This window comes from Pelmatolapia mariae, linkage group LG6 (genome assembly GCF_036321145.2).
Source record: "Pelmatolapia mariae isolate MD_Pm_ZW linkage group LG6, Pm_UMD_F_2, whole genome shotgun sequence".
Lineage (NCBI taxonomy): Eukaryota > Metazoa > Chordata > Actinopteri > Cichliformes > Cichlidae > Pelmatolapia > Pelmatolapia mariae.
Window position 1 is genome coordinate 20,905,056 of NC_086232.1, and position 13,935 is coordinate 20,918,990.

Below are 13,935 nucleotides of genomic sequence, written 5' to 3' on the forward strand. Positions count from 1 at the left end.
TGTTTCAATTTTCTTGAGCTAAACACAAACAGCTTTTTGGTGAGTTAGACAACATGAACACCCTAAACTTCGTCTGAGACTGTTATTTCATCTCAGCCACCAATGTGCACTTGGTTTCTTTGCAGAAATCTTTTGTGATTGTAGTTTATCATCATGCTCTAAATTATCAGTTCTCTAAAGCCTCATTTAATGCATGGCACAGATTAAACACACATGACTCACAGACATTAACAAGATGGGTCTGCATTATCCACATTAGCCTGCTTATACTGTTGAAATGTGTAGCATATTTATTTAACACTGCAAAATAGAGTGATGTTTACATAGGCCACTGTATTTTGTGTAGATACCATCTCAGTGGCAAAAATGTGATTATATTCAATTCAGTTGAATTTATATAGCACCAAATCCCAACAACAGTCATCTCAATTCAGTGGCCAGAATGTGATAATATCAATTTACTTTATACTCACTGGGCACATTATTAGGTACACCTTGCTAGTACAAAGCTAGAACAAGGTGTTGGAAATATTCTTCAGTTGCTGCAGATTTGTCAGCTACACATCCATGATGTGAATCAAAGCTTGAGATCCAATGACTGTGAGTACAGCTCATTGTCATCTCAAGAAACCTGTTTGAGATGAACTGAGTTTTGTGATATGAAACATTATCCTACTGCCCACATAGCAGACAGGTCTGGCCGGGATCTGGTGTCAAACCAGCACTGCTGGCTGACTTCTATTGGAAGCAGCCATCAGAAGATGGGTACACTATGATAATTAAGGGCTTGACATCATCTGCAACAACACTCAAGTAGGTCGCTGTGTTTAAACAAGGCTCAATTGGTACCAAGGAGCAGACCAACGTCTGACAAGAAAATATCCTCCCATACCATTATAGTCACTGATACAAAGCTGTATGGATCTATGCTTTTATGTTGTTTGCACCATCTAAATACTGGAGCAGAGAAACCAAAACCAGGCAGTGTTTTTCCAATCTCCTACTGTCCAGTTGAGTGAGCTCATGTCAAATAAAGCCCCATTTTCCTGTCTTGACAGGAACGGCACCTGGTGTGGTAGCCCATCTGCTTCAAGATTAGACATGACTCATTACAAGTGTTGCTTGAAATGAGTCCTAACTTGAATTATTTGTAGTAGTCTGGCATTTTCCCTCTGATTTCTAATACTCTGCCTGGCACCAACAACCATGCCAAGTCTAAAGTTTAAATCAGCTTTCTTCCCCTTTCTGATGCTTGGTTTGAACTTCAGGTTGCAGGTTGCTTTGTTGCCATATGTTTTTTTAAATATATATATATATTTATGTTAAAGAGAAGCTGAACAGTTGCACACAACAAAGTGGCTGGCCAGTGTATACAGTAGTTTACCTACATGTGTTATGCTATCCTTATAAAGGATATAGGGAGGGAAAAGCAGTTATAATAATAAAATGTTTTAAAAAAAATAATAAGAATCTTGGGACTAAATTCTTAATTTCTTGTTTTGTTCTTAAAAATCTGTTATATCTTTTCTCAGAATAAGGTTTTTGAATGATATTTATTATTAAATTAATACCTTTATTCATTTAATAATGAATAAAGGTATTCATTAATCAATGCATAAATGAATAGATGCCCTCTGAGTTCTGTGTAATATATGCAAGATCTGTTTTGCTAAATAAGAGACTAAAATTGCTCTGTTCACTTGTGGTCTGTGACACGTGCAGCAAAATCTAAACCTGAAGCACCCCTTTGGGGGGAAGGAAATTGTCTTCATTTTAACAGAAGAGTATTTGCAATTTGTAACTGTGCTGAAGTTTCAACAGTCTGTGGATCTGTTCACATACAGACTCTCTCACTTCCTCTGTCTGTTTGTAGGATGCAACATTTTACGCTGCCTTATCTCTTCTGGAAAGCTGAAATTTCCCTGAAATTTGCGGTCCCTGCAAGGAGACATCTGGAACTTTCCCGTGTAGCACAGTAATAAACTTGTTCAGATTACAAACAGGACTATTACCATGTATTGTACTGTTTGTTCAGCACCTCAGTATGCGCAGTATTTAGAATCTGAATAACTCAGAAGCAAAACATTTCAATGGCTGTCACTATTATAGATTTTGCTGTCTATGTTGGGCACAGACCGGTAGCGGTGTTGCTCTTGCAAAAAAGTGAGATATTTTTATGATACCAATTTTATTGCTTTTCGAGGTTGCTGCTGACCATGTAGTCATAATACTCCTGAACTCAGCTAATCTCTCACCTAATCACACATTTAGTGCTGAATGAACTTAATTTGTCCTTGACTGTTTGCAGGCCTCCTCAACTTCTTAGTGAATTTTAATTCTCATTTGTTTTTGCAATCCAGCTAACAAGTGACAAAATGTGTTACTTTCTGCCCTTCACACATTGGTAAATGACTAATGGACTGGTTCTTACATGGCACTTTGTTACTCAACTTGAGCACTTATAGCACTTTACAGCATACCTCATTCATCTAGTCACTCAGATTCATACAAGCACTTTCTTTCTGTGCCTAAGTAAATGGTAAGTGGTAAATGGACTCATTCTTATATAGCGCTTTTCTACTCAAAGCACTCAAAGCGCTTTACACAGCATTCACCCAATCACACAAACACTTTCTTCTGTGCTTTTAAGTTCTCACTAACTAACTACTACTCATTCATACTCCTGGATGCATCAGAGAGCAACTTAGGGTTAGTATCTTGCCCAACATGCAGACTGGGGGAGCCAGATCCTGCTCTACCTCCTGAACTACAGCCACCCTAAGTGGTTTCTAGCTAGCATTCACCCACCTTCACACTCTGATGAATGCATTAAAAAGCAACTTATTGTTCAGTATCTTACCCAAGAATACTGGCTGCTCTGGCTCCTGAGCTACAGTTAACCTACTACATTCCTGACGCTCTGATCCATAGTTTAGCTTACCTAAAGTTTAGGTAAACTTTATTTTAGGTAAACTAAAGTTTAGGTAAACTAGTTTTGTTTTTTTCTGCAACTAATGGAAGCTATTTTGACAAGTTATTATTCTGTTGTATGTACAGTGTAATAAAAACTTCATTGGCACAATCAGAATATTAGAAGATTATATTTTACATAAATGACCATCTGATATTTTAGTGTACAAAAGTAACTTTGCTCACTTCAGCAAAGCACAACAGAGAACTACACTGATCATTATAAACTCTTCTTTTGTGCTCCTCTTGGAATAAATTAGCCAAACTGGCATTTATAAACTCAGCAGGGATAGCGCTTCGGGCAAAATCCCAAATTAGAAAAGATGCCCCCCTACCAAATGTTGGAAAGTGAAATATAATATTTCTTGTTAACTAAGGAGACAATCCTGCCTTTTTTCTTCTTTTTTTAAAGGGAGCATCAGAATTCTGTTATGATGTTGGAAGGATTCAGAGTGTCGTGTATCTATATAAATATACATTAAACCCTTCAATGGTCGACATAATCACCACATTGTTATAGTTCGAAAAAACAGTGGCTTCGTGACTCTCGTGCTTTGCATTATAATCATTGTGTGCTTTCATCTTAAGGCAAATATTAAAGCGTAATGATTTTTTGTTATTGTTATCATATAAGTGTGCTGACAATTAAACATGAGACAAAATCAATGAAAAAATTTAATTAGGAGATTTTAAAATGAGCTGTTTAGATTTGTGGATTTAATGTCAGAGACGTAACACTCTAACCAGTTCTACACATCAGAAATCTCTAAGACCGTTGAATCATGCAGGTCATGAAATAACTTTATACTTCATACTTTAAAGCGAGTCTGTTCTTGCTATTGATTTGATCCTAATTTCTAACCTTTTACTGGAATTGAGAGAACAGCAGTTCCGTGAATACGAGTCACTTCATACCTGTTCTGCATGACTAACAGAGGCAGGTTTTGTAATCCTATTCTCACACTTCGTTTCACCTTCTAAAACACAAATTCAGTGAAAGCCACAATCAAACAAACACCTTTTCACTCTAACCCACAGGTGTGGAACTCCAGACGTCGAGGGCCGGTGTCCTGCAGGTTTTAGACGTGTCCTTGATCCAACACAGTTGATTTAAATGGCTAAATTACCTACTCAACATGTCTTGCAGTTCTCCAGAGGCCTGGTAATGAACTAATCATTTGATTCAGGTGTGTTGACCCAGGGTGATATCAAAATCTGCAGGACACCGGCCCTCGAGGCCTGGAGTTCGACACCCCTGCTCTAACCTTACACTGTAGCAGGAAGTGGTACCCGAATCAGTGTATTTTTAATCCTTTGGTCTAATGTTTAGGTTGTCTCAGGGTGGTTGTTGAACCAATTTAGTGTTGTTACTGCACTGAAGTGCCTTTTAACAGAGCATGTGCCAATAGTTACTAAAGAAAACTAGAGTGATAAGTATTAGTAGGAAAGTTTTGGTTTTACCTGAGGATTATGCATGTGCAGACACATTTAAAATCCTTTTCTCTTTAACTCTACTGATATTTAACACAGAAACTATTGTGCTGCACACATTACAGCAAAGTGAGTGTTGACTGATGATTGTGCAAGCATATTTTTTCTCGTGTAAGGAAACTCCCCTTTTACTTGTTCTTATCACTTAATAATGCAGAATTCATCATATAGAAATAAAAAAACTGAAGTTGTGCGCTATTTGAACGCCTTGCCTGTCTGCAGCACTAAAGGACTTGCTCAGGACTTGCTAGGGTGAGACGTCTCGCCCTAGCATCACCTGTCCCTGTCCACTCCTCTTCAGTTCGCCTCAACATACGCTCATCATAGGTGTTTGACAAGGTTAGTGGTGTTGCCACAACACCTCACTTTCTTGCCACATGTATCGCAAACCGCGTCTCGGCTGTTTGTAGATGTAAAATGTGTCCGCACATAACTCCAATTACGCTCAGCCATTGTTGTGAGTGCGCACGCCAAGGGGCTGCTACACATTTATACAGCCGTATTTCGCACATGACTATGAAAGGCGGAAGACGAAGTAGTTCCTTCCAATGTAGACAATCCGAATGATATAGTTTCTTTCCACTGTGTTCCTGTTAATGATAAACTACAAATTTACCCTAAATTACTATAATATCGATATTTTAATGTGAGAATCGATTCTAGAACATAAATGACTGGTATCGGAGGAATCGATATTTCAGTATCGATCCGCACATCACTAGTTCTCTGCCTGCTGTTTGTTGTTGTTGTAGAAGTGTTCAGCTGCAAGCTGTGTATGTAACATGACAGCAACCAGTAAATAAAAGAATAAAGATACTTGAAAGCATCTTCATGTCGTTGGGTCAGCCGTGGTCATTTACATACACACAACTTAGCAAAGAGGGTATTTTAACTATTAACTTTTTCTTTACATTTTATTACTGGTAGCCTCTTGTAAAATACAGTTTATTCCAATATCTTTCACTGAATTTATAGAAAATGCCTTAGCTCTTAGCCAAAAATCTGGCATATGGTATGCAGTGTATCCTCCAAAACATTGAGGTAATTGAACAAGTGGAAGACAAAAGAACGTAGCAGGCCTAAGAAACTATCTACAGCAGATCAACATCTGAAAGTCATCTTTTTAACATATATGTATAACATATATAAATAAATTCAACAAAGACCTGACACCGGACCTGAAACATGCATCTGGGCCTTCAGCTGATTCACCTTATCAAAACTTCATCATAAATGGTCTCTGTCACAACCTGGGGGATCAGCAGGACGCTGATCGGCCATTTCTACCTTTTTCTCTCTCTCGCTCTCTCTCTCTCCTACTCTGTGTCGCCGTGGCGGAACTCATTGTGGGTCCACGCCCTCGGCCCACGCCCACGGAAGGGGAACACACCTGATGCCCATCAAGGCATCGGCATTTAAGCCAGGAGGAGTCTGCTGGTCTTCGCTGGATCGTTGTCTACCACGTGTCAGAGAGAGTCAAAGCTACAGCTCAGTTAAGTCAAGAGTCTATTGTGAATGTTGTAATTAATTCTCCTTTCCTCGTCTACAGACCTCCTGAATACCTTCCCTGTGTGAATCATTGTGTTGAGTGTGGAGAGTGGAACTGCGGTCGTGAGTGTGGAGAATTGGAGAACGAGTGACTACCCCTTTGTATTTCTCTGGAGCCCCGTCCCTCACTTGTTGTATATAGCACTGCCCTGCACTTCCTGTATAAACACCTGGTGGATTCTGTAAATAAATTCTTGTGTACAGCTGATTCTGGAGTCCTGCGCTTGAGTCCCCACGTTGAGCCATAACAGTCTCAGTGAAAGTGTGACTGTCAAGTCATTCTTAAGGAAGCAAAACAGGGAGAAAAGGCTGAGGTAGGCCAAATTACACAAGAATGGGAAAGAACATCAGTGAAAACAGGTCACATGTAGAGCTAAATCCAAATTGAAAATTCAATTTGAAAAAATTCTGGTTCAAATCCTCAATGTATTGAGGAAAGAGATCAGGAGAGGTACAGCAGTGAGTGTTACAGTCATCTGTAAAACACAATGGGGGCTCTGTCATATTTTGATTATCCCTGAAGGTTACTTGAAAGAAATTACAAGGAAGCCTATCTAAGAGAAGGGTCGTACCAAATATTGACTTTAAGGTTTGTTAAAATTCTACAAAACGTTTTTGGTATGTGTATTTAGCAAATAGTTGCATACTTCTACATTTCACAGTGGCTGCGATTTCTCTTGAATAAGATAAAGCCTCGTTATTTCATCATCAGCTCAGCTTCCTGTGGTGTCTCAGGTTACAGCAGTTGCTCATACATGTCCAGCATTTCAACACAACACCTACCTGATGCAATTGCCTGGACACTCCCACTGAAATGTATAAATAAAAAGAGACGATTGTGGGGGCAACTTCTGACAGAGTAGTTATTCTAAGGAACTTCTCCACTAGGATCTGAACACATTCAAGAGGAAAAATGGTGCAGTATAAAGTGACTGTATTCACTGGCGATCTCCTTAATTCCACTACTCTTAACAATGTCTTCATTAAGCTGGTGGGCACAGATGGGGAGAGTGATCGCACGTGGCTCATGGGCTTGAAAGGGGCTTCATCCTTCGTCAGAGGAGCCGTATGTCTGATATATGCATCTTCATGATTAAATGTTTCTCAGGTTTCCTGTATGAGATGATACACAAATGAAATCATTTTGGGGAAATAAGGGGAATCTATCACCATCAAAATGATCAAAGCAAACAGATCACTTCATGGACCACAGTAAATTATAAGAGGAATTGTATGCTGGAGTGTTACAGCAACAGCCCAAACTGCTATGTCATTTCTTTAGGTATCAAAGTTTAAGGTGTCCTGCTCCACTTCCCTTGGAAATCTTGTGCTGATAGAGTTAGACAAACAGTCTCTCCCACTGTTCCCGGAGGACGCTTGGTTTTGTGCCAAGGTGGAAGTGAAATCCCCTGAAGGAGACATCTACAGCTTTCCCATCTACCGCTGGATCACTGATAGCAAGGTGCACCGCTTCAGGGATGGAAAAGGTTTGGGAAACTGTGCTCATCTTAAATCTTGTTCTGTAGTTACAAACCAGTGAGGACAACAAAAAATTTGTAATGAGTCTAAAGCAATTTCCCAATATGCCAAATTCACAGGAAGAATTTGATACCATTTTTTTCTTATTTAGCTCTGAGAGTCTTTGAAGACAACCATCATCTTGGCAGGTACAGTCGGCAGCAGGAGATTCAGCAGCGAGAGGAAGACTATCGGTGAGAATTCAGAGCTTATACACGTTTTAGCTTCACGGCCCCTGAAACTGGAATACAAATCCTCTCCAGTTATAGCTGAATATCCTAATACTAATGATATTTAAGCTTAAAATTAAGCATTACAGCATATTCTTTGTCTGCTGGAATTAATTAAGAGAAATTAAACTATTGCATATGTTGCAGATAAAAAGTATATCATGTCTTACTGTAATTAACATCCTCATCACTCTGCTGTTTCTGTGTTTCCTCAGCTGGGATGCATATGCAGAGAAAATACCTCACTCCATGAAGGCAGAAAACCCATTTTCACTCCCGTATGAGGTTCAGTTCTCCTTCACCAAAACTACAGAGTTTCTCTACACTGCTTCCACAGGGTGAAGTTCTGTTATACATATTTTTCTCTTTACTTATCAAAAGTATATTAAGTATCATAATGAAGTTAAATAAATGTGCTCTTCTGTTTCAGACTGACTGAGCTGAAGCTGAAGGGACTGGATAACTGTAAGAAGAAGTGGGATAATATTGACAGCATCAATCGAGTGTTTTGCTGCAAAAAGACTGAAATATCAGGTAATTAACATCACAGCATAATGGAGTCCTTATACAATATGCACTCTATGCAATAATGAGCTGAATATTGGGCAGCCTGTTCTGTAAACCATATATATTCTTACCAGAGAAATCTGACTTTTCTTTTACATTTCACATAATCAGACCCTGAACTTCTGACATTAATTCAGAAATTGAGCAGAGTTTAGTAGCCCACAGTTTCAAAAATAATAAGTCAAATGTTTCTTTTCCACAGAATATGTTCATGAACACTGGAAAGAGGATGCTTTCTTTGGCTACCAGTTTCTAAATGGTGTCAACCCCATGTTGATTCAGCTTTGTACAGCCCTGCCCAGTAACTTCCCTGTTACTGGTGACATGGTCTTTCCCCATGGCCGTTACAGCCTGGCAGATGAAATGAAGGTGATCATCTGAATTCTTTATAATAAATTGATTTTTTGTCAAATAATTGTACTTGTACAGTCACTGACTAAATGTTATATCCACACTGTTGCAATATCCTGAACTTTCAAACAGAAAGGGAACATATTCCTGTGTGACTACAAGCGTCTGGATGGAGTGAAAGCAAACACCATCAATGGGAAGAAGCAGTACTTGATGGCTCCTCTTGTCCTGCTCCACAAAGCTCCTGATGATAAGCTAATGCCGATTGCTATTCAGGTAATTCAGACAGTAAGGTTAAAGTTTGTGTATTTATCAACTTATCAGTAGAGATAGCACACCTGTTAATGTGTAAAGCAATTGTTCATGTACAACGTCATTGTAAAATCAAAATAAAAGGATATTCTATTGGCAACCATAGCTAGTACCATATCTGAACACCAGCTGTGAAGTGTTTTTGCCTTAGCCTTGTGAAAAAAGTTCATCCCATAGCAGTATCCAAGAGTCTGACACGTACATAAATCAAGTCGGTTTCATTTATGACGTCAAAATCACAAACAGCCATCAGAGTTCATTCTGTACAGTTTGCCAAAAAAGATCCCTCTTTCAGTACAGAAAGACATGCAAAATATGCAATATATTTACTGAGCAGGGAGAGATAGCATCAGTAAAAACTAATTAAAAAGCAACATGTAAAGCTGTTCAGAAGAAATGCTCTCTGTTAGAAGGGATTCAGTGGAAATTCCCCATAAGGGAACAGCAGAGTATCAAACAAGATAAACTTGTCAAACATAGAACAGTAACTGAAATTTCATCAGTCTTGATCAGTAATTGATTATAGGAGTATACTTGATCATCTGTATCAAATGACTACTCCGCCCTGTCCTCCTGTAGCTGAAGCAGACTCCATCAGATGACAATCCAATCTTTCTTCCTACTGATTCTGAGTACGACTGGTTGATCGCCAAGATTTTTGTAAGAAGTGCAGATTTCAATGAGCATCAGCTCAATGTTCACCTTCTGCGCACGCACTTGCTGGCTGAGGTTTTTGCAGTGTCACTGCTGCGCAACGTGCCCATGGTGCATCCTCTGTACAAGGTAACTGACGTTTGCTGAAACTTCAGTTTGTTTTATGCCATTATTTCAATGGTGTGGAAAGCATTTGTCCATAACGGCTGGTTGTGGACAATAAAATGAAGTGTTGCCCCAATCATGTCACTAACAGAGTTCCCTCTTTCCCTCAGCTCCTCAAACCTCACACGCGCTACACTCTGCAGATCAACTACTTAGCTCGGCGTCTTCTAATTTCTGACACTGGCAATTTCACTCAGGTATGCAGTAAGACCAGCACACTTATGGCGTAAAAAATGTTTCCGCAAGTGCAAATGTTGCATTTTGAGGAGAAAATTACTTTGAGCGAAGAAAAGTTTAATTTGACCAAACAAAATTAACTGCTGCATGCAGTATGTGTGGTAAGTATGTTATTTTATTTTAAAATATAAAAATGTTTAAGTCCATTGTTGGTTTTAATCTAGTTTAAACCAAACCACTCCATTAGATTTAGCTTGACTTTGGACAGTGTTTCCGGAATGCTGTAGCTAGCGAGCTGATTGGAGACCAAAACAGCCAATCAGAATTTTTGCATCCAAGTCTGTGATTGGTTGGTTTTGTGGCACATTTATAACGGTGTACAGAGAGTTGAGCGTGCTCTCAACATCTCTGCACCCTACGCACTGAGAGCAGGTCTACAGATGTCCGTCAGCACACAGAGCAGAGATCTGAGCAAGAGCAAATGCCAACAACCGAGCGAGCGTGGCTGTTATGTGTGTGTAAATGGATAATAGCGAACACTGAAATACATTTCTTGCACGCAGCAATGAATTTTGTTCACTCAAATTAAACTTTTCTTCAATCAAAATATTTTTCTTCTCAAAATGCAACAACACTTGAATTTTTTTTCTCTTTTTGTAATGTGCACTCAGAGTAGAGGCACAAAAATAACACCAAACACACTCACTAGACCTTTACCTTAAGAATTGTTTTTTTTTTCAGTGTCGTGTACAACATTTGTCTCTAACTGTGAGCTACCCATTCTCTAGTTTGCATCATCAGGTGGAGAGGGCATGTTTACCATCCTGCAGAGGTCAGTGTCCTCATTAACCTACAGCTCCCTCTGCATACCAGATGACATTGCTGAACGTGGTGTGGAGGCTGTGCCAAACTTCTACTACAGGGATGATGGACTAAAGGTTTGGGATATCATCCACAGGTAACACACTTTCTTTTCTTTTGATTTTCTCCTAATGAGGCCATCAAGCTGCAACAATTCAGAGTTTGTAAATAATGGGTCATCCTATCTTAAATCAGCATAAAAAACTGAACTGATCTTTCTCCACAGTATTGGCTGGTTAAAATATGAAAATCAATAAATAAAAGCCTCCTGTAAAGTCATATATTTGAGCACACAGTAATAACAAACTTTCCTTTGCAAAAGACAACAATGACAATTTCTTTGCACAGTGTGTAAAGCACATGGTGTAAAGCATTTGTCTCATTGTCTGTTTGCTTTTTGTTTTTTGTATTTTTTGTATTTATGGTCTTCATTGGTGAAGGAATTTGAATTAAGAGATGTCTTTGTGCTGGCTAACTGATTTGTTATCATTGTCATTAATATTATTTCAAATCTCCAATGTGGACAGAAAAGGACGGAAATATGTTACACCTTTTCTATGTACCTTTTTTAACTAGATTTCTTTGTTTTATTGCAAAAGCTTTCTTTTGTGGATGTCACATCTGAGTGTGGCTTGCATAACACCTCTTCTTCTAGTCTTTGCCAACATTTTCCTTGCATCAGTTTCTTCAGTTAGTCTGTTTTTTAACCTTCATTGGCCAACAAGTAAAACTTATGAGATCTAGACTCTGTTTTGCAAGAGTATCCTGAGCCTGTTCTTTAATAGTGTATTTTTAAACAAGTTATGTCCCTTTGTATACCAGTAGCTGTCACCACATGTACAGCCTGCCTTGATCTTATTAAACAACATTTAGATTTCTGTTGAAACTAAAATTCGTTAGCATCGCCTCTAAACTGAGAGATGTGTCTGATACTTACAGAAGCCTAACTTCGCTAAGTTAAATTATAAACACTTGGTGTGTTGATCATGAACCTGTAACCTCCCTATTTTTAATCAGGACAAGGTACTTTGTGCCATTTATTTTTATGTAGTTTTTGAAACAAAAGAATTAGGGCAAATTTTTATGATTTAAATAATCCTGGAGCAGTTTGTGTACAAATAATAAAAACATGTTTTACACAGTGTATTCCCATTTGTCGAAGGTTTGTGCAGGGAATGCTCAGCCACTACTACAAGAGTGACAGCGAAGTTGAGGAGGACTCTGAACTTCAGAAGTGGATTTTGGATATTTTTGAACATGGATTTCTCTCTCAAGCAGAAACAGGTGGGCTTCAATTATTAACTTCAATTATTATAATGATAGTGGTGATTTCTCCATACTATATATTGCAACCTAAACCTAACCTGACCTAAACCTAAATGAATTTAAGTGATGCTGTTATTTCAGGAATTCCTCAGACATTTACCAATGTGACTGAGTTGATCAAGTTTGTCACCATGGTGATCTACACCTGCTCAGCCCAGCATGCAGCTGTGAACTGTGGACAGGTGAGTCCTTATATTATCCCAATTCTGAAAAAAAAATGGCAAAGTTTACAATATCAATAAAAACACAATCAATGTAATGATCTGCAAATCTCAAAAACCCTAATTTTATTCACAATAGAACATAAAAAAACATCACATGCCTCCCTGAGACGCTCTTTTTATAGTCAGTCATGTTACTGACAAGCTGTAGCTGATGAAACATTTCTCCCAAAATCAAATGAACTCATTGTCATGCAAAGGGAAAATGTAAATAATTGTATGAATAATACCATACAACAGCAGGAAGGTAACAACAATATTAAAAAACAAAGACAGAATTAAAAACTATGCTTTTTAATCTTAGTAAATCAGTTATCCTTTACTTATTCATTAAATACAGTTTGACTATGCTGGCTGGATGCCCAACACTCCCATCTCCCTGCAACTCCCACCACCGACCACAAAGGGGACGACAAGCGAGGCCACGATGCTGGCGACCTTCCCTGATGTCAACGTAACAGTTCAGGGCATGGCCACCGTGTGGCTCCTCAGCAAGCAGTCCAGTGACTTTGTAAGGAGCAAAGATTTCATTAAGAATGTCAGAAATTATGTTTACAGTAAATTTTTGTGAAAAAAATTACATATGCATGCAAGAATGTTGAGTTATTTTGACAAAAATTTGAATGTTGTTGAAGAAAAACTAAATGTATCACTGTTCTCATTAGGTCCCTCTTGGCCAGTACCCAGAGGACCATTTCACTGAGGAGATTCCTCGCAAGATATTAAAGGATTTTCAGACGGAGCTTGAAATTTTGAGTGGAGTCATCAAAGCCAGAAACAAGCACTTAAAAGTGCCATACACCTACATGGATCCAGCAGTGGTAGAAAACAGTGTGGCCATTTGAATATTAGAAGATAAGAAGACAAATTTAGCTTTTCAAGCGAAAGCAGGGAAAGAAATGTAAGTTCTGAGTTTTACTGATGAAATGGCGCAATGAACTTACTGCTTCTGATCATTGTATGCTGATTTGCGATTTTTACTTATCTGTTGAAATATGTCTGGGTAACATTTTCATCACTCTGTGAGAGTGTCTGCTCTGAGCCAGAGTCTTACTAAAACTTTACCAAATTTCATTGCTTATATTTTCATTATTTTAATGTTTTGTTATGTTTCTCCCACACAGATTTGTTTTATTCATTGAAAATATATTGCATTACTCCCAAATCAACAAGCATTGTAATTCCATTATTGAATTAGTCCTTGACCTTTGTTTTAATCACCAAAAATAAGCACTGTTTTATGCTTTTATGCCTTAACACAATAAAGGGTTTTTTGTTCATTTATTTATTTATTTTTTGGAACAGCTATTTGGTGTCTGGTATAATACTAACATCGTAAACTCTGTCTGAAGCTGCTGCTGTATTTTAGCTAACGTGCGCTTTCTACATTTCTTTGTAGAAACATTTTTAAATTCTAGTTTTGTCGTATATTGTTAATTCTAATTGCTATAAATTAGCTGTAATTCACAATATACAGTCCATCTAAATGGTAGATGGACTAGTTTTTATATAGTGCTTTTCTGCTCTACCTGAACCCTCAAAGC

General features: G+C 38.3%; 1 protein-coding gene across 1 annotated transcript; it reads left to right on the plus strand.

Annotated features, from left to right (window-relative positions):
- Positions 1 to 6,894: 6,894 nt before the first annotated feature.
- LOC134628550 (hydroperoxide isomerase ALOXE3-like) lies at positions 6,895 to 13,394 on the plus strand. The gene is made up of 14 exons (XM_063475253.1): positions 6,895 to 7,075; positions 7,292 to 7,496; positions 7,640 to 7,721; positions 7,973 to 8,095; positions 8,188 to 8,291; positions 8,527 to 8,693; positions 8,808 to 8,951; positions 9,567 to 9,770; positions 9,917 to 10,003; positions 10,772 to 10,941; positions 12,007 to 12,128; positions 12,252 to 12,352; positions 12,732 to 12,902; positions 13,057 to 13,394. The coding sequence occupies exons 1-14, from the start codon at positions 6,923 to 6,925 to the stop codon at positions 13,234 to 13,236; spliced, it is 2,013 nt and encodes a 670-aa protein (XP_063331323.1). The 5' UTR covers positions 6,895 to 6,922; the 3' UTR covers positions 13,237 to 13,394.
- Positions 13,395 to 13,935: the final 541 nt, after the last annotated feature.